Below are 24,699 nucleotides of genomic sequence, written 5' to 3'. Positions count from 1 at the left end.
GTCCCTCCTCTCCATTCCCAGTGCCACATCATGGTTCAGGCCCTCCTTCTGCTAAACTGGCGTCCCAGCTTCTGCCCTGGACAGGACAACCCCCCATGGTGCCTGCTCCCTACCAATGGCCCTGGAGTTGCTTCGTCTCTTCCAGGATTCTCTTTCAGTAGTTCCATGCCCTGGGTTAGCAGTTCCCTGGTTTTCTCCCATTTGGATTTCTCCCATTTGAAATACCTGCATTGGCCCCTGACCGATCCAGGGACCACTGGGAGTTGACAGGGAGTGGATGTGGGCATCTCTGCAGACAGCTCTGCATCAAAGGGACACCATGGCCCAGTCCATGGCACCTTTGTATTCAGCATAGAGCCTGGCATGGTGCTTTGCTGCTGATAAGCCCTCAGTAGCTTGGCTAGTCTGAATGGTTGAGTGAGTGAACGCGAGTTGCCTGTGATTCTGGGGGATTTCAGAAAGCCAAGGATATTAGTGCAAGTTTGCATTTTCTTAATGTTCTCAATTTCCAAAACTCGTTTGCTGAGGTAAGATGGGGGAAGATTAATTGGAGATTGCTGGCTTAAGCCAGGAGGGCTGAAAAAGTGACAGTTATAAAAATGCAGATTATCTGGGTATTTTATGTTGACAGAGTCTGAATGTGTTGGAATAGCCTTCTCCGTGAAACAATACCCCATATCTGTGGTCCTCCTTTGTGTTTACGTGGAGTTGCACGAGTTGTCTGTATATACCTGGAATGATGTCCTTTTGAAAGTGCGGTAGTGGCTGGAGGAATGGGGAGCAAAGGTAAAGCTTTTAAAGGGGCTTTTAAAATCACAATCACATAACTCTTTAAGTGGTTTCATGTGTGCTTGATGGTTTGCCTTGCACACGTGAAGTATTCAAGACCCTGTGGGAAGCAGGCCACGGATCAGAGGTGAGGCCTCCACTCTGTGTTAGATCCAACTGGCTCATAGGCCCTCACATCGATGGGATTCTCTGCAGGTGTCAAAGTGATTTTTAGTTTGCAGCTTTGGTGAGGAGTGCAGGCTCTTCCTTATTTTTCTGTCAAATGGAGGAAGAAGTGGGAGCTCACGAGCAGCATCAGGACTCAAAAAGCCTCCCGACTTAGTCTGTGCCGAGGTGACTACCCACCACACATTGTGGAGACTCCCCGCTGGGGTCCTGTGTCGAGGTCTCTGAGACTAACTCCAGGTTCGATGGCCACTAGGACTCCAGGACTCACTCATTAAGTTGTGCTCACAGCTGTGCCTTATGGCAGTAAAGCTCAATTAGCAAAGGGAAGGTGCTGGCTTCCAGGGGTCCTTGGCCATTATAGTCACAGAGGAGACACTAATTCCTCCAGCAACAAGTTGTGACAACACATGTGAAATGTTGCCCACCAGGGATGATTGTTAGACATTCAGTGCCCAGGGTTTTCCCTGGGGGCTGGTCACATGGGCACCCTCAGGCACGTTGCCAAAGTTCAGACTCCCAGAAGGAAAGCAGGTGTTCAGCATGGTCCACGTTGTACAAGCAGTTAGGTGCAGTCAGCCACCCTTACCAGTTAGGGAAGGGGAGTACTCTCCAAATCCAGACTCCCGGACTCCAGCCAAGGGCCAGCCTTGGACACAGGCCTTTCAAAGGATGAGCAGTGTGAGGCCTGCTGTATTAATTCTTTCCTGCCCAGGTCTGATCTTCCTCTTTGCAGATTTCAGTGATAGCAGTCAGGGCCAGTCTTCACCGTGATTCAAGTGTAAGAGATGAGCGCTTACACGTGGCTTTAGGTGGCAGAGTGGCTTCTAGTTTCCTATCGGATAAAGCACATGCCGGCTTTGCAGAACGTCTAAGCCACCGAGGGGTCTGCTGCTCTGTGTGCCAAGGGCCTTCTCTGCGGAGCCTCTGACCATGTGGTTGGTTTATTGCTTCAGAGATACTTTTCTGATACATACCTTCCCCAAGGCTTTTTTTTTAATTTACTTTTGGGGGGGGGGACATTGATTCATTCTTCTATCTAATTATGCATTCATTGGTTGATTCTTGTATGTGCATTGACCAGGGATTAAATCTGTAACCTTCATTTACCCAGGTGATGCTCTAACCAGCTGAGCTAAGGCCAGTTGGGGCCCAGCCACGGCCCCAAGGCTTTTGGTGGCTTTGTTTTTGCATATGACTGGGATATACTTGCCACATGGACCTCCTTCATCTGAAGGTACTCTTGTGACTTTGGTAGGATGTCTGGTGTGAGTTCTCCAGCTGCTACTGACCCTGGCCCCTTCTTTAGGGAGAGTCTGTTACTCCAAGCTTGGGGCCTGCTGAGCAGTCTGGAACATTGTGACAGTGAGAATATACCAGCCTTGGTTGAATCATTTATTGAGGACCGACAATGTACAAGGCAGTGTGGGAGATAGACCTGCATACCATCATCAAACCACACCATGGAGGAGGAAGAAGCGGAGGGGAAGAGGAGGAAGAACAGGAAGAGGGAAGTCTACATCCATCCTGGCCATGCAGTAAAAGGCCAGCAGGTCTAGGCCACGTGCTGTGGGGCAGCCCCCAGGGAGCTGGGTATTCAAGTATGTGGCTTTCATACCTCGAGTAGTCTTCTGGGATGTAGTTGGCAAACTGTGTCAAGAAAGAAAGCCAGGTCTGCAAAAAGGGTGTGAGGTTCCTTAATGTACTTACGTCATACAGAAATGGAGGAGATTGGGCCTGTTTCCTGGACAACTACTCGATACTGACATGTGGGGAGGAAGAGATGGTAAGAAACACTCTGGACAAAATTGAAATTGGCAGCTTGATGTGTGGTGAATCACATAGCAGGTGTCGCCATGCAGAGATGTGGCTTTAATCACATACATGAAGCAAACTGTCAGTGAGTTCTGAGGTCATGCTGGGTGCTGCATGCTTTTTTTCTTTGAAGTGTGACTCTTCCCTGAGTCTGTTTCCATTTTTAAGAGTTCTCAGAGTTTTGATCACTTAGCTTCACTCCTTGACACCTCATCACATGCTCAGCCATAGCCCTGTGCATTTAATACCGATTTAACAGTCTTGACTCACACCATTTGATCTGCATCGCTGGGCCACTGCCTAAACCAAGAAGAGGGCAGATGGCATTGCTGAGCTTGCATAGGGAGCTGCCAGATAGTGTTGTCCTTTGAAGCAGCAGTAGGTGCTGTCTTCCTAAAATATGGTGTGTGGCTTCCCTGGGCTCACCACTCTCTGCCCTTCTCAGTCAGGCCCCTCTCTCATTTCTCCTCCTCACCCCTCTTCCCCGGGCTTTGTCCTTCTTCTGCCCAACTCACCTTATTGCCCCTCGGCAAACCACGTGCCTTTCCCTCTCCCCTCCAGATCTCTGCACCTGCCATCCCCTCACCCAGGAGAACCCCTTCTCATCGCGGCAGGCATCCTAGCAGGGCAGTCTTACTTCCAGGTCACCTCGGCATGGACCTACCTGGACTCCCCTGCAATGAGCTGGGCTGGTAGAACCATCCTTCCTCTGACACTCTTGTGTATTATGATCTGGGTGTGCACTCCTTGTTGGCTGGGGTGTTGGGGGAGCCTTCCCTCATTCTTGGCGCCCCACCTGTTACCTTTCTTCAGGAGATCCCCTGCCTGGCTCACCTTTCTTCAGGATTGGCTCTGCATGTGACCATGCAGCAAGAGTATTGGCTCGGGAGGCTTCATGAGAAGCTCGTTTTGTCCCTTTATGATCAGATGCTTGCCAAACGCTCCAACAGTTGGCAAGATCAGCTGCCCATGTGCACTAGGTTGGTCAGTTATCTATTGTTGTATAACTGCGAGGCTTAAAACAACAAAGATTTTATTATTGCTTGCAGTTTCTGTTGGTTGGGAATTCAGAAGGGGGTTGGCTGGACAGTTCTGGGTCAGGCCCTCTCATGGGGCTGCAGTCAGATGGTGGGAGTGGAGTTGGCAGGAGCCGGCCCATCTGGAGGCCGGCGGAGCATCTCTCTTTCTCCATAGAGCCCCAGGGCTTCTCCGTGAGCTCTGCCCACATGAGCTCCTGGTGGCTGGCTGACTTTAGAGTGAGCATCTCAGAAGAATAAGGTGGACGTGCGTGGGCCAGAACTGAACCAGAGACCACGTTTTCAGCAGTACAGTACTGTCTTAATTGCCGGACCAAGAATTGAACTAAAAATGTTTCCTAGTAATTTTTACCCTCTGAATCAACAACATGGGCCATATTGAACCCAGAAATTAGGTCGACAGTTGTCTTGATTTTTTTTTTTAGGCTTTTTTGGTTGCAAGTGGCAAAAACCTTCCAGAGCAACTCGGGCAGGAAGGGTGAAAGATTCTCTTGTGAGACCACAGAAGAGTTTTACAAAGCTTGCCCAGCTGTTTGCACTGTTGTTGTTGTGTTTGTTTGTTTTTTTTTCACTTCTCATGTCTGCGTCTCTTCTTGTTCTCCTCTCTTGTAGTCCAGTCTTGTTTCTGTTTCTCTCCTTGGGCCATGTGGCAGGAGGTGGCTGCTGCCCACAGCACCCTGCCTCGAGCCTGCACAGCCTCACTCTGGGCCACATTCCACTGGCTGTTTCAAGGCACATGGCTCTCTCCGATACATCAGTGAGGTGGAAACATGCTCACACCCCATTCTAGCGGGTGATTCTGCAAAGTTCCATGGCACAGGGTATGGACAGACATAGGATTTTAATTCAGGGAGGGTGTTAAGAATTGGGCAAAATGCGCCAGTCTGTTCCAGGCTCTGACCTTCCTTCCAGCGATCTCGTCCTCATCTGTGAGGTAGCATGGCTGGATTAGGTGATCTTGGGTGCCTTCTAGCCCCAGCTTCATGAGAACGTGATGGGGTACCAAGTGGAAGAAGTGGGGGGAGAGATTAGATGTCACAGACCAGCGGCCCTCAACCGTTTTGGCACAAGGGACTGCTTTCGAGGAAGACAGTTTTTCCATGGACTGGGGGTAGGGGGATGGTGTTGGGCACAATACATTCAAGCTCACCTCCTTCTCTGTGGCCCGGTGCGGGGGCGGGGATGTTGGGGGACCCCTGTCATAGATGATCTATACCTGGCATGGGCTTGGCACGTTGAAATGCTCAGGAAATGTCTATTGACTTAATGGCTTGGAGCTAAGAGCCCAGATGTCTGGGAAGCTGGTGGCTGACCTGGCAGAGAAAGAGTTGGGGATGCTTTTGCCAGCCCAGATGTTCACTGGCTGTCTTGTCCCTGGGGCCACAGGCTTTGGAAGCAGTTAGGAGTTGCTGGAAGCATCCAGGTGCTTCCATCCCTTTTTTTCCTGCTGTCACTAATGGATTTGGCCCAGGCCTCTTGCACCTGAGCCCCAGGGGAGCATGGGAACAGAGCTACATGATGTATTCCAGTTTCCAGTCTCGGGACACTTGCAAGCAGACTGAGTGGGGGCCCCACCTTTTGCTGAGTTGTTCACATGTTATGCCAAGAAAGGTGCCTGCCTAGAATCCTCCAGTTTTAGAAAATGAAATTATTTTGCTAGATGCAGGCACAGAAGTGATTTTCTTCTTCTGGGGCCTGCAGTTCTCCTAAGTTTGCATGTATTTTGCCCGTCAGCTTGAGTCTTCGCCTCCTGGAGATGGTGTAAGGCATTCTTAACCTCTGAGAAGATTCCTGTAGTGCCTTGTCTCTCCCGAGTGCCTCATGACCCGCCTTGCAGACGTTATCTCTGCCTTCGGGCTGCAGCCCTCCGGCTTCCCTTCCCCTTGCTGCCCTAGGTTGTACTTGGTGGCACTATGTCATTTATGTGCATGTAAAGCAGCTTCAGGGCAGGACAAGTCACTCACGTGTCATCTATTTCCTCCCAGGAGGCTCAGCACACGTGAAAATCAGTGCTCAGTAACTGTTAGCTGCCCACACATGGCACAGACGTGTCTTCAGTGCCTGGGGGGCTGACGAGCGAGGTTCTCCGGGCCCCTGCTTAAGTTGCACAGTGTGGTGGTGGGAGACTCTCTAGGTAGGAAATGAACTTCAAGGTCATCTAGTCCGACCAGCTCTCTGTTCAATGACTTCTTCCTATAGCATCTCTGCCCCATTAGCACCAGCCCCTGAGCAAATCTTTATCTGCCACGACAAGCTGGTGTGTCTTAGACAACTCGGAATGTTAGCAAATTCTTCCTTTGTTGAGCTGAGATGGGTTTCCAGGCAACAGCTGTCCTTACTGGGATGTTTCCCTGTCGCACACAGCTGGACTTACCCCTTCCATATGGCTACACTCTTCCTCTTTGGAGAGACTGGCTCAGTGTCCCTGTGTATCATCTATTGCTACCTAACAAATCATCTCAAAATTTAGCGGCTTAAAACAGTAATAGACATCTCAGAGTTTCCATGGGTCAGGGATGCACGAGTGGGTGGCTAATTGGGGTGACTCTGGCTCAGGATGTTTCATGGAAGCTGTGCTCATCTGGAGGCTTGACTGGGGCCAGAGGCTCCACTCCAAGGTGGCTCCCCCACCTGCCTCACAAAGTGATCTGGTTGTTGGCAGGAGGCCCGGCCCCTCACTTCGTGGACCTCTCCAGAGGGCTGCTGGAGTGTCCTCTCTACATGGCAGCGGGCTTTTCCCAGGGGGAACGATGCAAGAGAGGGCAAGCAAGAACCACAGTGTCTATTCTGAGCTACCCTTAAAGTCACACTCTTATTTTCACCATATCCTGTTGGTTACACTGGTCAGCCCTGCCCAGTGTGGGAGGAAGGCTCCGAACCTCTGTGACCCCCACTTTCCTTATCTGTAAATAGCCCTGCTTTGTTGTTTGAAACAAACCGTGAAGAAGTACTTGGCAAACTGTTTCACAGGTGAAAGGGATGTTTTGAATGTAAGGGTTTTGCTAGTAGTGATTGCCCAACTAGTGAAAACCTCCTGTTTAACCGCAGGAAGTAAGGCTGGATTTGCCAGAGGATGAGGAAGGCGTATCTGAGGCCTCTGTTGGGGGGTAGCCAGGCTGTGGGCTATCCTTCTGGAGTTCAGGATCCTTGTCGTGGGGAGACGCCCCTCTGTTGCCAGGGCCCTACCCTCATTCAGTCCAAATGGTGGAGGGGACACAGAAGGTCACACACTCTTGTTGGGTGCTGTGGAGGCCCAAGAGAGTTCCTGCCCCATGGACGCCCAGAGCTTGTCTGTCTTGTTCACTGATCTGAACCCAGTGCCTGCCCAAGCAGCAATGATGGTTCTTTTAAACACAGGCTCTGTTCTGGGAGTTAGGCACTCCCCATGACGTGAGACTTTCAGGTTTGCAGGCTGCTGTCACATTTTGACAGGAGTTGAGCTGTCATTTCTGCTTCAGTTGCAATGTGGTGGGAGTCACTTTTATGTAAGATTATTTCATCTAGTATTAATATCAGCGCCTATAATACTGACGGCCATGAAGAGAAAAAGTAGAATTCCTGAATGAATTCCATGTCTCGCTATCAGATCTCTAAACTCGCAGTCTGTGCATTTAGATTTGTAACTGGCCTTGGTGTGTTAAATTTTGACTCAGATGTTTCCTTAATGAACCTCTAATTCATAGCATTTCAGTCTTTTGCTTGGCTTGGTAACTGGGTTTCTTTTTTAGAACCTCCTTGGCTTAGTGTAGTATTCTTTGGGGGTATATTTTTGTGCTGCTGGGTTTTTAACAGCTCACTTGTAAAAGGGAGAATCTAGGTTGCCGGAACATCCTGTGGATTGTGGCTGCAGCTATAGAGGTTGTGTGATGATTAAAAAAAAAAAATCTGTTCAAGAATCCTGAATTGTTCTGTGCAGGAGAATTTGGATTTGCAGGCCTACAGCCCCGTTGGAAGTAGATCCGGCCGTGTGCCTAGGGCCCTGCTATCCTTCCTCCTTTTCCCAGGGTGCTTGGCCTCGTCCCTGCGCCGGCCCGCTGGGACTGGAGAAGTCCCCTCAGTCACCAGAGCCATTCAGCACTGCTCTTGGCCCTTGCTCTGCACGGGGAAGAATTTACAATACCTTGGGTCTTAAATAGATTTTGGGTTTTTTTCTTATGGAAATTTTCAAGTAGGGATGTTGGTGTAATGACCCCCATGTCCCCGTCACCCAGTATCGACAAGTCTCACCGTAGGGTCAGTGTGTGGCCTCCCCACCTCGCTTAATTTGAAGCAAATCTCAGATAGCTTTAATTTTAATAACTGAATTTAAAAAAAATAATTTTAGGCCCTTGCTGAGTAGCTCAGCTGGTTAGAGCATCGTCCTGATACGCCAAGGTTGCGGGTGTGAATCCCACTCAGGGCACATACAAGAATCAATGAACGTGCAAGTAAGTGAAACAACAAATCTGTTTCTTTCTCCCTCTCCCTCCCTCCATCCCTTCCTCTTTCCCCCTCTAAAACCAATTAGAAGTCATTTTAACAATAATATTTATATTTTAGTATGTATCTCTTTACATATGAAGGCTTTTAAAAAACAGCATTACTGTCCCTGAAATTTTACCAATTCCTTAACATTATCAAACATGCAGTCAGTCGATATTAAAATTTTTCCCATTGATTTAAATTTTTGTTTTTTACAGTTTCTAGAAATTAGGATCCAAATAATCTCTATTCATTGTAATTGTTCCTATTTCCTCTCAGGTTTTAAAAAATAAATCTTTTGTTTTATTTGAAATTATTTCAAGTTTAGAGGAAAGTCACAAGAATAGTACAAAGAACTCCTATGTACTCTACCTTCAGATCCCCCAGCTGTTATTATACTATACGTACCTTATTCTTTCTACATACTTATGCATGTATTTTAAAAAATATTTAATAGTGAGTTTCAGACATGATGCTCATTATCACTTAATACTTCCGTGTATATTCCTTAAAACAAGGGCATCATCTATGCACATCCAAAGTACAGGCATTGATATTATGCTATCATCTAATCCACAAACCCCGTTCCTATTTTGCCAGTCGTCCCAATAATACCCTGTATATGTACAAGATCCAATCCAGGATCATAGATTACATTTGGTGGTTGTGCCAGTTTAGTTTCAGTCTGGAATAGTTCTTCCATTTTTCTTGTCATTCATGACCTGGACATTTTTGATGAATACAAGCCAGTCACTTTGTAGAACGTGACTTGACCTGGGCTTGCCTGGCCTTCCTTTCTGTTTAGACTCGGCCCTGCGTCTGTGGCAGGAACACCACAGGCTGTATCGTCCGTCTCAGGCGGCTTCTGATGTTGCTTCGTTCTACCACTGGTGATGGAACTTTTATCGTTGGGTTAGGATGCTGTTTGCCAGATTTCTCCACTGTGAAGTTAATTAATTTTGTAATTCTTCATAAGTAATTAGAAAGCATTTTTATGGGGAGACACTTTGAGGCTATGTTAAACCCTGTTCATTAACAAATCTTCACCCACTTGGTTGTAGCATCCTTTGGTGGTTCTTTCCTGAATTAGCTATTGTTATGATGGATGCCAAATGGAGAGTTTCTAGTAACAGCATTCCTTTTACATTTATTAATAAACATTGTACTCTAAGGAACTTATTTATGTAATTTATTTATGTCAGTATGAACTCATGGATTTCTGTCTTATTCAATGCATTACTAGCTGTAACTGTTAACTTATTTTGATTCTCAAGCTGTCCCAGCTTTGTCCAGGAGGAGTCCTTTTAAACAGCCTCCTGTGTCATTTTTCACATTCCCCGTTACTCTTTGAACACTTCCTTACTTTTTGGCACAACAAAATATTCCTTGTTCTTCTTGTACTGGAATCTGCCTTTTCTACAATGAGCCGTGGTTCCGTTTAGGGGACAGTGGTATCTAGAAGCCAAAATCTGGGTGCTAGGTGTGTTCATCATTACTGGGACATCATTTCTTCTGGGTTCTTTTCACAGATACCTTTTGGTTTTTTCTAACCTTCTCCTTCTGTATTTCCAACTGCAGACTCTGACAGTAAGAGATCTGGCTCCAATTATCCTCAATATATTTACTTGTTTGTTCAGTCCGTGTATAAAACCGTCCTCCCTGGCGTGCTGGTCAAATCCTCTTAGTTCCTGCACAGCCAGTCATGCCGGAGAACATTTCTCTTGACTTTAGTGTTATTACTGACCTTGCTAGTGACTCTGGCCAGTGGTTTTTGTGATGAAATTAAAGGTGGTGAGAGCTAAGTTGATTCATTTAACAAATATTTACTGAGCACAAACTACGTGACCAATACGTGCTAGATTCTGGAGATACAGCAGTGAATGAGACTACTACCGCCCCTGCACCAGAAGGATAAAGCACTGATGAGAACATTGATCTGGTAAGAACTGTCAGGGAGGAAGCCTGCAGAGCTGAGGGAGATAGCAGGGCCCATAAGAAAAGTTTCTTGAAAGAAGTTGCATTTCAGGCCAGGGGGCTAGCAGGCTGGATTGGAAGCAAGGGGCAGGGAGGAGCTAGCCCAGAAAGAACTGGTAAATCTTACTCAGGAGTGAGGACTTCATCCCAAGGAAAGCAAAGAGAAGTTGGAGGGTTTAAAGCAGCGTGTTGACAGGAGTCAGAGTGAAGTTTTAGAAAACAGTGTAGCATGGGAGTGGATTAGCAGGGGCTGGGCAAGATGCAGGAACCTCTCGGCTGTGGGTATTGCCCAGGCAGGAGACGACCCTTAGCCAGCGAGAGCCGAGCAGGGCAGCCGCAGCAAAGGGGATGCACGTGAGAGGTTGGGGAGGGGTGCCGGAGAGGGCTTGGAATTCTGCCTGGTGAAGTCCGAAGGTGAGACCTGAGGCAGACAAACCTCACCATTTAAAACTTTAATAACTGGGAAGTATGTTGTTGGTTATCATTGTGTTGGCTGGAAGGGTAGCATGTTCCTACATTTTCTGCTTTGACGTGACCTTTTCGTCTAAACTTGAAATCTGAAGCATTTGCCTAATATTCTGTGACAAGCTTTCCACTTAACCATAGAACCAACCACCCTTCGTGTTGCTGGGTGGTGCATGGCATTCTGATACTTTGATGGAACCGCAAAAAGCATCTAATGACTTTTTAGTGAGGAATGTTAATGGATTTAGTGAGGAATATTACCCTGTTATTGTGCCTTCAGCGTGTGAGGTCAGCAGAACTTTGTGGGGCGGTGGGGTCATGTCCCTGGGTTTGCTCCACTGCTCGTGTAGCACTGATGTGTTAATTCATGCAGCCAGCTCATCGTCTCAGAGCTGTCACCCCGTGTCAGCTCTTGGCTGGGCAGGGAAAAGACAGGCCTGGTCTGTGTCTCATGGAACGTAAGTTCTAGCTCTGTGTCTCATGGCAAATGCAATGACCAAGTAAAGCAAGACATATTTTCTGGATCAATACCCCAGTATTCTCCACGGAAAGAGCCCTGTGCTGGTGGCGAAGAAACCAAGTTCCATTTCTGGCTTTGTCGTTTACCATTTCAGTGGATCAGGACACAAGATTTACCTTTTCCTGGTCTCCCCCACCCTTTCTTGGCTCCACAATGAGGCATTAATTTCCCCCCCACAAGTGCCTGCCGTATAGAATATGTTTGGTAAGTATTTGCCGAACACATCAGTGGTTGTGTTGCCCACTTATAAGCCCTGGTGAGGGTCACGAGAGCCATGTTTGTGACCGACGCCGACGCAAAGTGAAACGTTGCCTGGATGTGAGGCGTGCTGGCGGGGATGCTGGGCTGGACTGTCTGTGGGGCCGCGTGTGCGAAAAATGAGGTGACATGCACTTCAGTAACCGGAGAATGGCTCTCAAGCCTCTTTTTAAAAAATTTTAAAGATTGCATTAGAATAATCCTTCCTGCAGAATGTATAACAGCTTTTATTTGACATTCCTCAAGGGAAGCTTTAAGTGGTAAAGAATGAGGCCAGAGGCAAAATAAAATGGTGTCAGGTCTCGCAGTAACAGTCCCGTCCCCAGAAGCAAACACTGCACAGTAGATGCTTGTGTTTGACGGGCCGCTTTGGATGCTGAGCGTTTTCTGAATGGTGCCTTTCAGCCGGCTCTGAGGGGACAAGTGAAACCTGGGGGGCAAGTCCAAGCAGCCTGGTGGGGTGGGTGGGTGGGACTGGCTCCTAGTAGCCTGGTCCCCCCTTGGGACCTCCAGTGAGCTGCCCACATCCCCTAGCCTCAGCCTCTGCATCTGGAACAGAGAGGTAACCTTCCTACCTTTCTTATCGCATCTTAAAGGGTTATTAATTCACGTGAGGCACTTCTAAGGTAAGCCGCCAGGATGCCCTAGTTAGACTGAATAAACTGAGACCCAGAAGGATCCCAACAGCATTCCTGTGGCCTCAGAGGTAGAAGAGCTGAAAACTGCTGCTTCTCTTGCCTGTGTCTCTTGTACGACCTTCTTCACTGCCCTCCCTGCCTCTGACGTCCCTTCTACAGCCGCCGCCTGTGTGTACCAGCAGGTTCTTAGTCAACAACAACAGAAAACCAGCTCGGGTATATTAAGCCAAAAAAAACAATGTTACTGGGAGGCTTGTCAGGAGCTCACAGGATCCCCCAAAAGGCAAGAGAACGGAGCTCTCAGAGGAGAGGTGAGAACAAGGCAGGCTGGGAAGCCAGAGCCATGACTGAGGTCATGTCACAGAATCATTCTGGAGAGACACTGCCACCCAAGCACTGGACATTGATGTCACACAGGCACCCCTACCTCTGCTACCCCTGAAAACCAGTCATTGCTACTGCCACCACTGCCAGGAAGGAATTCTCCTCATCCCTGTTCTTTTCAATATGAACCTTTAATAAAGTACAATATGCATAGCGAAAAGGAGGCAAGGAAATGCACAGCTCAGAGCGTGCTCACAAAATGAACACATGGAAAAACCACCGCCCCCCCAAAGAAACGAAACATGACCAGCCTCCCGGGAGACCCCAGGAGCTGTCCCCCCAAGGATAACTGCTGTCTTGACTTCCCCTCAGTGCTCAGTTTTGCCTGTGTTTGTGCTTTCTGTACGTGGAATCACGCAATACGCTCTGTTTGTGTCTGGCTTCTTTTGCTCAACATTGTGTTCGAGAGGTTCTTCTCAGTTATTTGTTGTGTGTAATTCTAATGCATTTATTGTCATTGCTGTATAATGGCCCGCCATTTGGAAAGCACCAAATGGATAAACCACCATTTGTTTAGTCATTCTAGCGTGGACAGACATGTGGGCTGTTTTCAGTTTGTGGCTGTTAGGGAGGGTGCTGCAGACATTTCATGCATGTCTTTTGGTAGCCAGATGTACATTCCTGATGGGAGGTTGGTGGGGGTGGAATTGCTGGATCATAGGGCAATCTGTGTTTATTAATAACTGAAGAGGGTATCTATCCTCTCTTATGAAGTGCCTGTTCAAGTCTTTTGCCCATTTTGAAATTATGTTGTTAGCTTTTTTCCTTACTGATTTTCGGAGTTCTCTGTATTTCCTTGATACAAGTTCTTTGTTGGCTATATATATTGTGAATATCTCTCCAAGTCTGTAATTTGTGTTTCCTGAACATACCATTTTGTATCTCTAGATCCAGGTTTAAAAACCTCTGCCAATGGCCAGGATTGGCTTTTGTGATCCTCAGCAGCAAACAGCAAACCCTGTCTGCAGTCATTCTAGGATGTCCGTTCCCAGGTGGCGTGGCCTCTGGGGAGGTGCCTCGGCCAGGACTCAGCTGCACACAGTAGAAACGACTCTGGCTAGTGTTGGCAGAAAGGCTGAGCTGTCAGGTTGAGGCAGCTTCCTACCCCCCAAACTGCTGCTGGGACCTGGCTTAGATAGCGCTGGGTTCCTTCATGCTGGTGCAAAGTAGATTTTTGTTCTCCAGGTCCCTGCTGTGGGCTGGCAGTAAGCGGTGCAGGCCCAGGTGCATTGGTTTGGGGAGTACCTGAGAGAAACTTTAATCTTATCCAGGAGAGGCTCAAAGAGTAACTGAAGTAACTGAAGAACATCTCCATGTATCTTAAGAGAAGCTAAGCCTGTGTCCCTGGGAGGGTGGAGGAGCAGCTGGGGGCTGACAGGCAGGGTCCCCTCTGCTGTGATGGGATAAACTGCAGACATTAGTGCAGGGAGCCATGGACTCTTGGAGCCGATGGCTGCAGAAGCTTGCTCCTATGTCACAGTTCCTGCCGTGGCAATGGATCCCTCTTATCCTGCTTGCTGCCCTCTTAACTTGCTGTCCCATTTAAGTCTTGTGTGATGCATGTCAGTGGAACAACCTGAATCCCTGGAATCTTTGCTGCGGGCCGTTTTTGGTTCTCTAGCCTCTGTGGTATGACATGAGGGCAAAAGTCCAAGCGGGATGGACCGTTCTGGGGCACGGCTGTTCCAGTAATGAGAGGAACCATGTGGGTGCCACATTAGCTGAATGTTCTGGGTGGGAACTCTGTGGAAAGTTCAAGTGCAGCCCATGATTGGCATGTGGGAATAAACCAGCCCAGCTGCATGTGAGGTTCCAGAAGGTCATTCCTCCATTCACCTGTTGAGCCATTGTGTCATGCCCTAGGGCTCTTGTTAGAAAGCAAGATATTGTGGAATTGTGCGCCTGAAACCTGTATAATTTCAGTAATCAGTGTTGCCCCAGTACATTCAATAAAAGGCGGGGAAAAGACGCCATACACTGGGTGGCTTAAAACAACAGAAATTTATTGTTTCACAGTCCTGGAGGCTAGACGTCCAAAATCAAGGTGTCCGCAGCGCTTCCTGGCTTGTGGCATTTGTCAGTAGCCCCTGGTGCCCCTTGATTTGTAGATGCTCACTCCCACCTCCGCCTCCATTGTCACGTGGCATTTCCCTGTGTCTGTCTCTTCCTCTTCTTATAAGGACAACAGTCACACTGGATTAGGGTCTACCCTAGTGACTGACCTCACATTAACTTGTTCATATCTTCAAAGACCCTATTTCTAAATTAGGTCACATCCACAGGTACTGGGGGGCTAGGACTTCAACATATCTTCTTGGAGGATGCAGTTTAATTTACAACACCCACCATCATTCCGGCCATGGCTGGACCCTCGCCTCAGCTGCTCTGGATCTCCTGGCTTTTCCAGAGCCACGTTCCCCCAACGCACTGCTGTGGGTTGGCTGGGCCCTCCTAGTCTTTGCCGGGCAGAGTCTGCCCGTTGTTTGCCCAGTGTACCCGCCCAGTCCCTCTGGGACAGAACAGTCATTCTGTTCCCGGAGCTCCTGTCACCGACAGCTCATTCTTTCATTTTGAGTTTGTGTTTAAAGCCAACATTTCATGGACAGCTGATAGGTATATAACATAGAACATATTGCATATGGGTGACATACATACAGCAAAGTGGTAAATTATAAGGGTAGATAGCTCAATAAATTTTCATAGTGAACACGTCCTTTATTTTGAATTTATTTCCCTCTGTTTATTAAATGGTAGCTTGCAATTTATAGGCCTGTCTGTTTCACAAGATGAATCGTTCCTTGAAGCCTCAAAATGTGTCTGATTTATCTTAATATCTATGCTTTCTCCAGTTTCTTTATATAGTAGCCCACAGGAAGTACTTGCTGAATTAGAATTTGGAAGCTGGTGGTGGGGATATTTACGAAGTGACTCAGAGTCAGCTGGAGCTGCCGTTGAATGAAAGTCACACACGGGCCATGTGCCTTGCCCCAGATTAATAGCTTTTGCCTTCCCATGTGTCTGGTTTCAAATTTGCTGCCCTGTCTTTCTCTTTTTTTTTCTCTTGGTCCATGAACATTCTCTGAAGGTTCTCTAGAAAACATAGCCCAAGGCAAAGATTAAAGAGCTCACTTTACTTGGGAGATGCAATCCCAGAGCGTTGAAACGAAACGAAATGGAAAGTGAAGCAGAGGAGAGAGAAAAGGGACACGTAGCACGGTGCATGACCTTGCCGACGCCACTTCAGGGAGCTGCAGAGACACCGCGCACAGCTCCGGGGCGTGAACTTCTCTAGAAGGCGTGTAAGGAGAAAGCATACCTCCGAGCAGTCCGCGGAGGGAAGAGCAGAGGGGGGATTTGTCTTCCCCATCCACTTCCATCCCCCATTTCTCAGTCTGGCATTTCATGCAAGTCCAGAAGTGGAGGGACCACTGGGTGAGGAAAAGGCACCAACCGAGAGAAATAGAGAAGGATGCAGCTGAGGGAATCTGAGAAGGCACACAAGGTTTGTGTCCAACACTCGCAGACCGTGCGCGGTTTAGGTCCACCACACCCTGCCATGGTGTCAGCTCTCCCACTGTGATGTGGGGACTTACATTCTCCTGAGAAGAAGTCATCTTTAGTCCTTCTCTGAGATGACAGGTGCAAGCCCTAGTCAGTGACAGAGTCCCCTTCCTGGTGTCTAGCTTCAGTCACCTGGGAACTGAAGCAAAAAGGTTGTGAAACAAGCTCATTCATTCTCTGCTGTGTGGCTGGTCCTGATGCTGTAATTGATATTCACCATCCCCCTTCTTAGCCTCCTATTCTAGATCCTGTTCACTCTGCCTGAGCTCCCTGGCTGGTCTGTGCCGTTTGCCCTGAGGGGTCTGAGTTCCCTGTTGCCTTCCCATTAACAGCCATTACCAGACATGGAAGTATTAAGAGATGACCCAGGGAAGCCCCTGGGCTCTATCCAGACATTCTTCTCCCTTCCCCTGATGTGCCACTAACCTGATTCTTCATGGCAATTAGCTAAAGTGACCCCAGCAGTATAGTCCCTCTCTTTTTGATCTGTTCCTCCCTGATATGAGGAGCGAAAGGTGGCCAGGTGGTAGACTCAGCTTTCCATTCAGTGGGAAGCCTTATTGTGTCGCATTCCACCACGCAGCCTGGAACTAGAACCCCTAACCCAGCTGAGGCCAAGTGCATGGGGATGGGAAGTACAAACTCTGCAAGGGGTTACCACGTGTGATGGTGAGCAGGGCCACTCCTGGCTGATCTGCTGCAGTTAGAGGGGACATGGCAACAAATGTCAGTTGTCAGTTCAAGGCGACTGCATCCTGGAGGATAGAAGCTCAAGCCTGTAAGCCATCTCCCCAGTCAGGTCCTCAGCCAAGCCTTCAGTAGGCTGTTCCGTTGTCCATCAGACTGGCTGCCCATGAGTGATGGCAGCGCTCATGGTGAGACCAGTGAATTCCCCAGTCGGGAGTCATTGGTTCACCTCCTTGGCTGAAATGGGTGACTTGGTCTGAGGCCGTGTTGCACAGGAATTGAGGCCAGCAGGTGAGGATTCGATAACTGTGGACAGTGGTGCTGCGGGAGGCCACCCCAGCCCCAGGAAACTCATCGTAGAAATTAAGGACAGATGGCCAAACCCTTGGCCTTAGTGCCTGGTTTGTCTTGTGGTGGTGAGGCCACTGAAGCTGCCCAGGCTCAGTGAAAATAGACAGTTCTGAGTTGTGTGCCTCCAAAGGCCCCCGCTGGGAGAGGCGTTGCTACTGCACCTTACAGTGTGCATGAGTGGGGCCTGAACTTTACCACCCACAGAGGTTTGGGGTCGCTCTGGAAGGTAGACCTTTGGAGCGAGCCTTTCCTGAGCCAAAACTCAAAGCGGGAGAAACAGACCCTTTTAAATGCACCATGGGTGCATTTGGGTGCACCACTCCCAAAAGCAACCTGAATTTTAAGATATGTCCCTGAATTTGAGGCCCTTTCAGGACTGAGTTGGAAGCCATTGAAATTTTTAAAAACTTGACTAAACAGGACAAAAAATATCACTTGGGCTACTGGTGGAGAATGGATTGGCCACAAAACATCTAAATGAAAGGAAAAAAAAAAGAGCACAGCTAAATTCCAGGATGAGAAAGTTCATTGAAACTTGATTGTTTTGAAGGGACTTTAGACCCAGATTCACAACTGCCTCTGTATGAGCTCTTCCAAATAACAAAAAATAAAGCTGAAAAATGAAGCTCCTCAAGTCCTGAAATGAAAAGTAGCTCTAATTACAATGAGTTCAAGTTAAATTTAGATTTGGGTACTAGGCAGATGGTCCAGCTTCTCTGCTGTATCTTCACTTTCTGAAATTCTTGTGTTACTTTTTCATATCTACCTGTTCTCGCTTCATCTTTTATATGCTTTTGTTTCACAAATATTGTTCCTTTTATTGGATGGTATTCCTTCTTCTTGGAGAATCCTAAACCTATTTACATTTATTTTTTATATTCTGATAGTTCTGTTCCGTCTCAAGTGATTCATCCTCTGAGCATTGATTGTCTTCAGGGATTTTTGCATTTTGGTTTTTCAGGCTTGTCTTGGCTGGGAAATGCTCTGCCCGCTCCCCGCCCCGCCCCGAGCCTCCCTCACCACTCTCCTCTTCTTGGTCTAGTGGTTTTTACACACAGAACCTCCACCTTGGAGAGCCCTCTCCAGAACCAGGCTTTGTGCTGGGGGCTGGGGGCTGGGGACTTTGACCTTCGGTGACATTGGGGATATCTCCAGCCCAGTCGCTAAGCCTGAGGGCCGGGCAGTGCAGGTTCTGGTTACAAAACTTCTTATCATCTGTGACCCTGGGAAGAAATGATGGCATCATGCAATTTTATTTTTATTTTGAAATAACTCAGACTCGCAGAAAAGTCGCAGATATAGTACAGAGTTCCCGTATACTCTCCATCTAGCTTCCCCTGAAGTTACCATCTTACCCCACCAAAGTACAGTTGAAATGAACATTGTTGTAATACTATTACAAACTTCATTTGTAATAGTTTCATAAAACTTTCATAAGTTTTTCCATTAATGTCTTTTCTCTATTTTATAATTCAATCCAGGATCCCACATTACATTTAGTGATTTTTCTATTTCCATAATTCCATCCAATCTTATTAAGGAAGATCTGTCCCTCCTTCCCCATGTATTTATTCCTTCCATTATTATATCAGTACAGGCTCATGGATATTTAGCTTCACGATGGGTTGTAATCCAATACAGCAGCCGCTGGATATCTTCCAGCTCAGCCCTGCCTTCGCCCAGCGGCCCGGCTTCCATCTCCCACTGCCAGTGCGCAGTACTTTTATCCTGTTGCCCTCGGGAGCTTCTGGAACTCCGGGTCAACCTTGTTTCTTTCCTGCAGGAGGCCCAGGAGGACCACTATTTTAGTTTTGGGTTAAAAATCTGTGTAGGTCATGTGGCCTGCAAGGTACTGTACTTGGTCCCTGCCTCATTTTCCAGCTTCACTTTTTCTCACCTGCTGTCTTATTCTCCGTGCTCCGGCCCCACGCAGACTTTTTCTCTTCCTTGAAAGCTGTACACGCCCTCCTGCCTCATAGTCTTTGCGCCTGCTTTTCCCTTCGCCTAGAGCGCTGCCTCCACCCTGCTGCTTTTGTGAGCTAAGCCGCATTGTCATTTTGGGTTACCGTCTTTTGCCATGTATAACGCACACTTTTTGGCCGAAATTTTTGAGGGCAAAATAAGGATGTGCATGATGTATGGGTATAATGGTTACATACTGTGGGTATAATCATGGGTATAATGATCCCATGTATAATGCACGCAAAAACCAGGGTGCGCATCATACATGGAAAAATATGGTAATTATGATCCTGTTTAACCCCCGACAATCTCCAGCCTGAGAGGTCCTTAAATCTAAAACCATAGGCTTCCAACCGGCATGCCTAGCACTGACTGTTTTGTAACTTAGAATGAGTTTCCTTCAAGCAGAAGATGTCAGCACCCAAGAACTCGGCCTTTCTTCATGTACAAATTACATCATCTTCTCTAAGGAATGTCAAAGCAGGAGGGAGTCAGAAAGGCAGCAGCTGGTCAAATGCAAGATGAATGAGCATTAAAGGGCAGCAAAATTGCCAAGCGAGCTCCTGCCCCTGCCACTGTTACATGCTGATCGGTTGCGTGTCCTTTTCCAGCCCCCTCTATGGAAGGAGATTCAGTACGTCTTGGGGGTTCTGAATTCCCTTTGAGTCTCTAAGGGAGAGTGAGTTAAGCAGTCGTGAGAGTTGGAACTCAGTTTGCAGACACTGGTCACAATTGTATGTGGCCCCCACTTTCGTCACCTCCACTTCCCCTTCCTTTGGTACCATTAGCTCCATAACTTTGTAACTAACAGAGGGCCACCAGTCCCTTGTCATAAGGTAGTATGTGTTGACCCAGCCCTTGCCTTCGCTGTGGAGCTAGAGGAGGGTGGTGGCGTCCTGGCTCTACAGATCTTGGTTCCCAGGTCACCCCCACCAGGGGATGCTGTCGAGTTGTCCCCTGGAGTTCGGGGCCTCTAATCTCAGCTTTAGGGGCAGGTTTCTATCCTGTCCCATCTCTGTTGTTCTAAGGCTTAGTGGGAAGAGCCTGAGGTGGAGTTAGAGGTCCGTGCCACCTAACGGGACCCCGGGCAGTCGCCCTTCTCCACCTCTGGATGTCTGCAAGGGCTGGAACCACAGCAGGCAAGCCCTGCCCATGGCAACAATGCAGGCCCTTCTCCCTCTGGCACTCTGCCCACTGGCAAGTCTCTGCCAGTCAGTCCCAACAGTCATCATCTCCCAGCTCTGACTCTTGGGGCCTCTCCCAGCTCCAAGGGTCCCCGAGGCTTTCTTCAGTCTGGAGCTATTGAGTTTGGGAGCCTCAACCCATTCCTTCTCTTGCATCCTACAGAAATCATGGTGAAATGGCCCACACCTGCCGTGGCACCATCAACCTGTCCACCACGCACTTTGACACGGAGGATTCTTGCGGTATCGTGCTGACCAGTGGGGCAAGGACCTACCACCTCAAGGCCAGCTCGGAGGTGGAGCGGCAGCAGTGGATCACCGCCCTGGAGCTGGCCAAGGCCAAGGCTGTCCGCATGATGAACAGCCATTCAGGTAGTGAGCGCTTGGCGCAGTGGGTGTACGTGCAGTCTGATGTGTCTGGTGGAGAGAGTGGGAGTTGAAAGCATTTGGGGGATGGTGGCAACCGGGAGACCCAGTTTACCCCAGACCAACCTCGGAAGGTCGAGGTGTGTGTTCGTTCTTCCCACTTGGCTCCGTGGGTCCTCAGCCTCGAGGTGCTTATGTGGTCCGGATGGCTGGCAGTTCTAAGGATGGAAATGTTTGTGGTGGCTGAGGCCTATTGCCCCCTTCTTTGGAAGAAGCCATCTTCTGGACTTGAGAAGACCGTTCAGGTGCTGCAGTGGGTCGGCTCCAGAAGCAGCAGTCAGGGGTGGGAGCCCAGGGCTGTGCACCTGTGCCTCGGGCCAGACTTTCTCCCAGGTGCGTGGTCCACTCCTGTGTCCTGAGCAAGACATTTTTTACTTTAATACATTTCTTTTTAAAAATGCATAATGTCTTTGTATGATTCATAAACCAGTGACTTCAAAAGCATATGCAGCGGCTTCTCCCCTTGTCTCTGCCTCTAGCCCCCCTCCCTACCCTCCTACCTGGGGGCAGCCAGAGCTGCCAGTGTCTTGTGTCTTTGCATATATATTTAACCAGGTACTTATTTTAAAATACATGCAGTTCCCCACTTTGCTTTTTTTCCCCATTTAACAATATATCCTGGAACTTTCCCCTATCAGTACCTAAAATCTTCCTCCTCGTTTTTACAACCGTGCAGTTGTTTCACTGTGTGGATGTCCCGTGGTTTGTTTAATCTGTGACCTGTTGATGACCACGTGGGTTTCTTTGCTCTGCAGTGAGTAACCTCGCCATCCATGTCATGGGTGCACAAGTACAAATGAAGTGTGTGCCCCAGGAAGTGGGGCTGCTGGGTGCAGGCGAGGGTGCATCTGTGATCCTGAGCGCCTGTCAAGCTGCTTTGCACGGGGGTCGCCCCGTGAGATGCCCGAGATGGGGTGTGAGATGCCTGCCCGCCCAGAGCCTTGCCCGCCCCCAGCAACGGAGCCAGTGTTTCTGCTGGGTGAGAACTGAGTCCACACAGGTAGAGGGGGGACTGGGAAGCTGTGATCCTTCCAAGTTTATAAGCAGAATGGTGTGTGTGTCCATAGATCTGTGCACTGATTCCAGGGAGGCAGGACTCCAGGTGAGAACGAGGCACAGCCCCTGCTCTCCGGGATCAGCTCACGGGCTGGTGGGGGAGCCAGTGAGTCCTGTGGAAGGAGGAGACTTAATGCAAAGCAGGATGAGGGGCTGGGGACGTCGGCCACCATGCCCCAGGCCCAACCCCCCTGCCTTGCTTCTCCCCCAGCACTGGCTTCTCAATGCAAATTGAAGGTCATGGACTATCATCAATCTGATCTTCTCCTTCAGTCTCACCCATTTGGAGCGTGGGTTCCCCCACAGCAGTGACTCTTTTCCTTGGGGTCAGCACTCATGTGTTACTGAGCTTGGCGAGGGGTCTCCAGGGTGCTACTCCATTTTGTGGTGAAGGGGGGGCATCAGGACCATCTCTCTGGTGTGGGACAGGTGGTCTCAGTGGGGATGCCTGTGGAAAGCCACTGTGGCCAGCGGTGTGACTGGGCTCAGAGCGACACTGTTGGCTAAGCGTGGGGACACTGGGGCTCATGGAAGAACTAGCTTCTTCTTTCCAGATTCCCCCAAGTGAAATAAATAACAAATTGCTTCATTTTCTAGGAAGTTCTGAAAATAATGTAGCAGGTAGCATTTATTGAATTCGTCATTCTGGAACAGTTTTCCTGGGACAGCCATTGGGAGGGGGTTTCTTTGCAGCTGGATGCGAGTGCTGGTTAACCCCCCGGGCAGTGCTGGGGCTGCTAGCCCGGACCTCCTCTGGGGTAGCCTCAGGCTCCCCTTCCTTCACTGCCCGCCCCTTCGGCTTGTCGGGGCTGGGGGGGCTGGAGACGCAGTACATGCCGTGTGTTTCCAAGCGGTTAGCCTTCTGGGTGAGGACACAGGACAAACATTCAAGTACAACTCAAGGTACCACATGCTGCGTGTCAGTCAGAAGTGGTAGGATTCCTCTCCTCTTGGCTTTTTGGAGCATGAAATAATGTACTGAGGGAGAAGCCTTCAGGCGGGTACCGTGCTTACATATATATAAAGAGTGAGGCCGCCTGATTGTTTCTTGAAGAACAGTGCCTGCGAAGGCCCCCTCTGCAAGGCGGCAGCCTTCTCCCACAGTTCTCAGGCCCATGCTGGAGAGTTGTGGTTTGACCTTTTGCTTGGGGTCAGCTTCAGGTAACCCTGAATGAGGGAAGTCTGCCTGGTTGTCTGGCTGATGGTGACCAGCTGGGTCAAGGGCACACACAGTACTCCCGACAGATCCCTTCAGGTCATCCTGAGGCCTGTTTGCCCTTCCCAGGTTGCAGAGCACGTATCACCCAGCAGGAAGCCAGCTTTCTGGCTGCTGTTCTCCAGCTTCTCTGCCACCCCACGGTCTCCTCTTCTCTTACCTGGTGCCTGCAACCCTCCTCACTGCCTTCCTGCCTCTGGTCAGATCTTGAAACAGGAGGCCATGTTAAAAATGGGGATTTGGTCGTATGACCGCACTGCTGACAACTCTTAAGTGCTATAAACCAATGGGACTTAACAGACATGTACAGAACACCCCGCCCGACAGCAGTAGGACATATTCTTCTAAGACGCATGGGGAACATCGTCCAGGGTGGACTGTATGTTAGGTCCCCAAACAAGTCTCAGTAACTTGAAGAAGATTGAAATCGTACACATTCCACAGTGGAATGAAGCTAGAAATCCATGAAAGAAGCAGCACTTGAAAATTCACAAATATGTGGAAATTAAATGACATTTAAACAACAAATGATTCAAAGGTGAAATCCCAAGGGAAATTAGAAACTACTTTGCGATGAATGAAGATGAAAACATACCATACCACAATGTACAGGATGTGGCAAAGGCAGTGCCCAGTGGGAAATGTGTAGCTATATGGTGGTACATTTAAAAAGAAGGAAAATCTCCAGTCAGTAACTAAACCTTACATCTTAAAGGAACTACATAAAGACGACCAGGTTAAACCCAAAGCTAGCAGAAGGAAGGAAACAGTAAATACCAGAGTGCTGCAGACAACATCTGCTCCTGCATAGGACACGGCCACCCAGCATGCCAGGCCTGGGGAGTCTGGGCACAGCGAGTGCATGGAGCTACAGGTGGCTGATGGCTGGGGCCTCAGGTGATGTCCCGGGCGGCTAATCCCAGGACCTTTCTGTTAGACTGGTGACAGGCAGGACCCAATGTCACCAGAGAGACTGGAATTCACAGTGGGACCAAGCAGCTTTTCAAGACAGTTTGTTCTTATTTGTGAATTCACTAGCCCTTTCCTGCGTGTTACTAGAGAAATCCATGTGAGGAAGGGTGTGGAGTTTTCTGATGTTCTGATGAGCAGTCTGTCCTTGGATGGTAGCTTCTGAAGTGTGAGGTTTGACTTTGGAACCTGGCATCTACACTGCCACCTGGTGGCGGATCCAGGACCTTCTGAGGGGATGGTAGGGGAGGCTGATCAGATCCAGAGGGCAGGGGAGAGCCAAAGAAAGGCTGTAAGTCAAACTTGCATTTTATTTTCAAATTGATATGCAGTAAGTTTTGTACTTTTGGGGGCAGTTATATGCATTTTAACACATGTACAGATTCGTGACACACCTCCACAACCAGAATCCGGGGCTCGGTGAAGAATTCTTAGACATCATGTCTAACACATGAAAAGCATCCTCCATGGAAAATATTAATAAGTTGGATTCCAAAATTGAAAACTCTTGCAGTGCAAAAGTCTGTTAAAAGGATGAAAAGACAAAGTACAGACTGAGAGAAAATATCAATATTGGCGAGCCGCTTGTCTGACAAAGGACTGGTGTCTAGAATATACACAGAACCTCTCAAAACTTAACATTAAAAATACAGTCTAATTACCAAGTGTACACAAGCAAGAACAGACATTTCACTGAAGAGAACACACAGATGGCAGAAGCGCACATGAAAAGTGCTCATTATCATTCGCTATTAGAGCAATGCAGACTAAGATCTCTGAG

General features: G+C 48.6%; 1 protein-coding gene across 2 annotated transcripts in view; it reads left to right on the top strand.

The window, feature by feature from the left end:
• The window catches only part of OSBP2 (oxysterol binding protein 2), a 130,080-nt gene that overhangs the window by 6,000 nt on the left and 99,381 nt on the right, over positions 1-24,699 (top strand). For both annotated transcript variants that reach the window (XM_045826874.1, XM_045826873.1), the window contains exon 2: positions 20,415-20,623. In XM_045826874.1, coding sequence (XP_045682830.1) covers positions 20,415-20,623 — 209 coding nt within the window. The remainder of the gene's footprint in view (positions 1-20,414; positions 20,624-24,699) is intronic.

The sequence above is a fragment of the Phyllostomus hastatus genome, unplaced genomic scaffold (genome assembly GCF_019186645.2).
Source record: "Phyllostomus hastatus isolate PE091 unplaced genomic scaffold, TTU_PhHast_1.1 phas_scaffold_760, whole genome shotgun sequence".
Classification (NCBI taxonomy): domain Eukaryota; kingdom Metazoa; phylum Chordata; class Mammalia; order Chiroptera; family Phyllostomidae; genus Phyllostomus; species Phyllostomus hastatus.
Note: the sequence above shows the minus strand (reverse complement) of the source record. Positions and strands in the feature narration are given on the sequence as shown.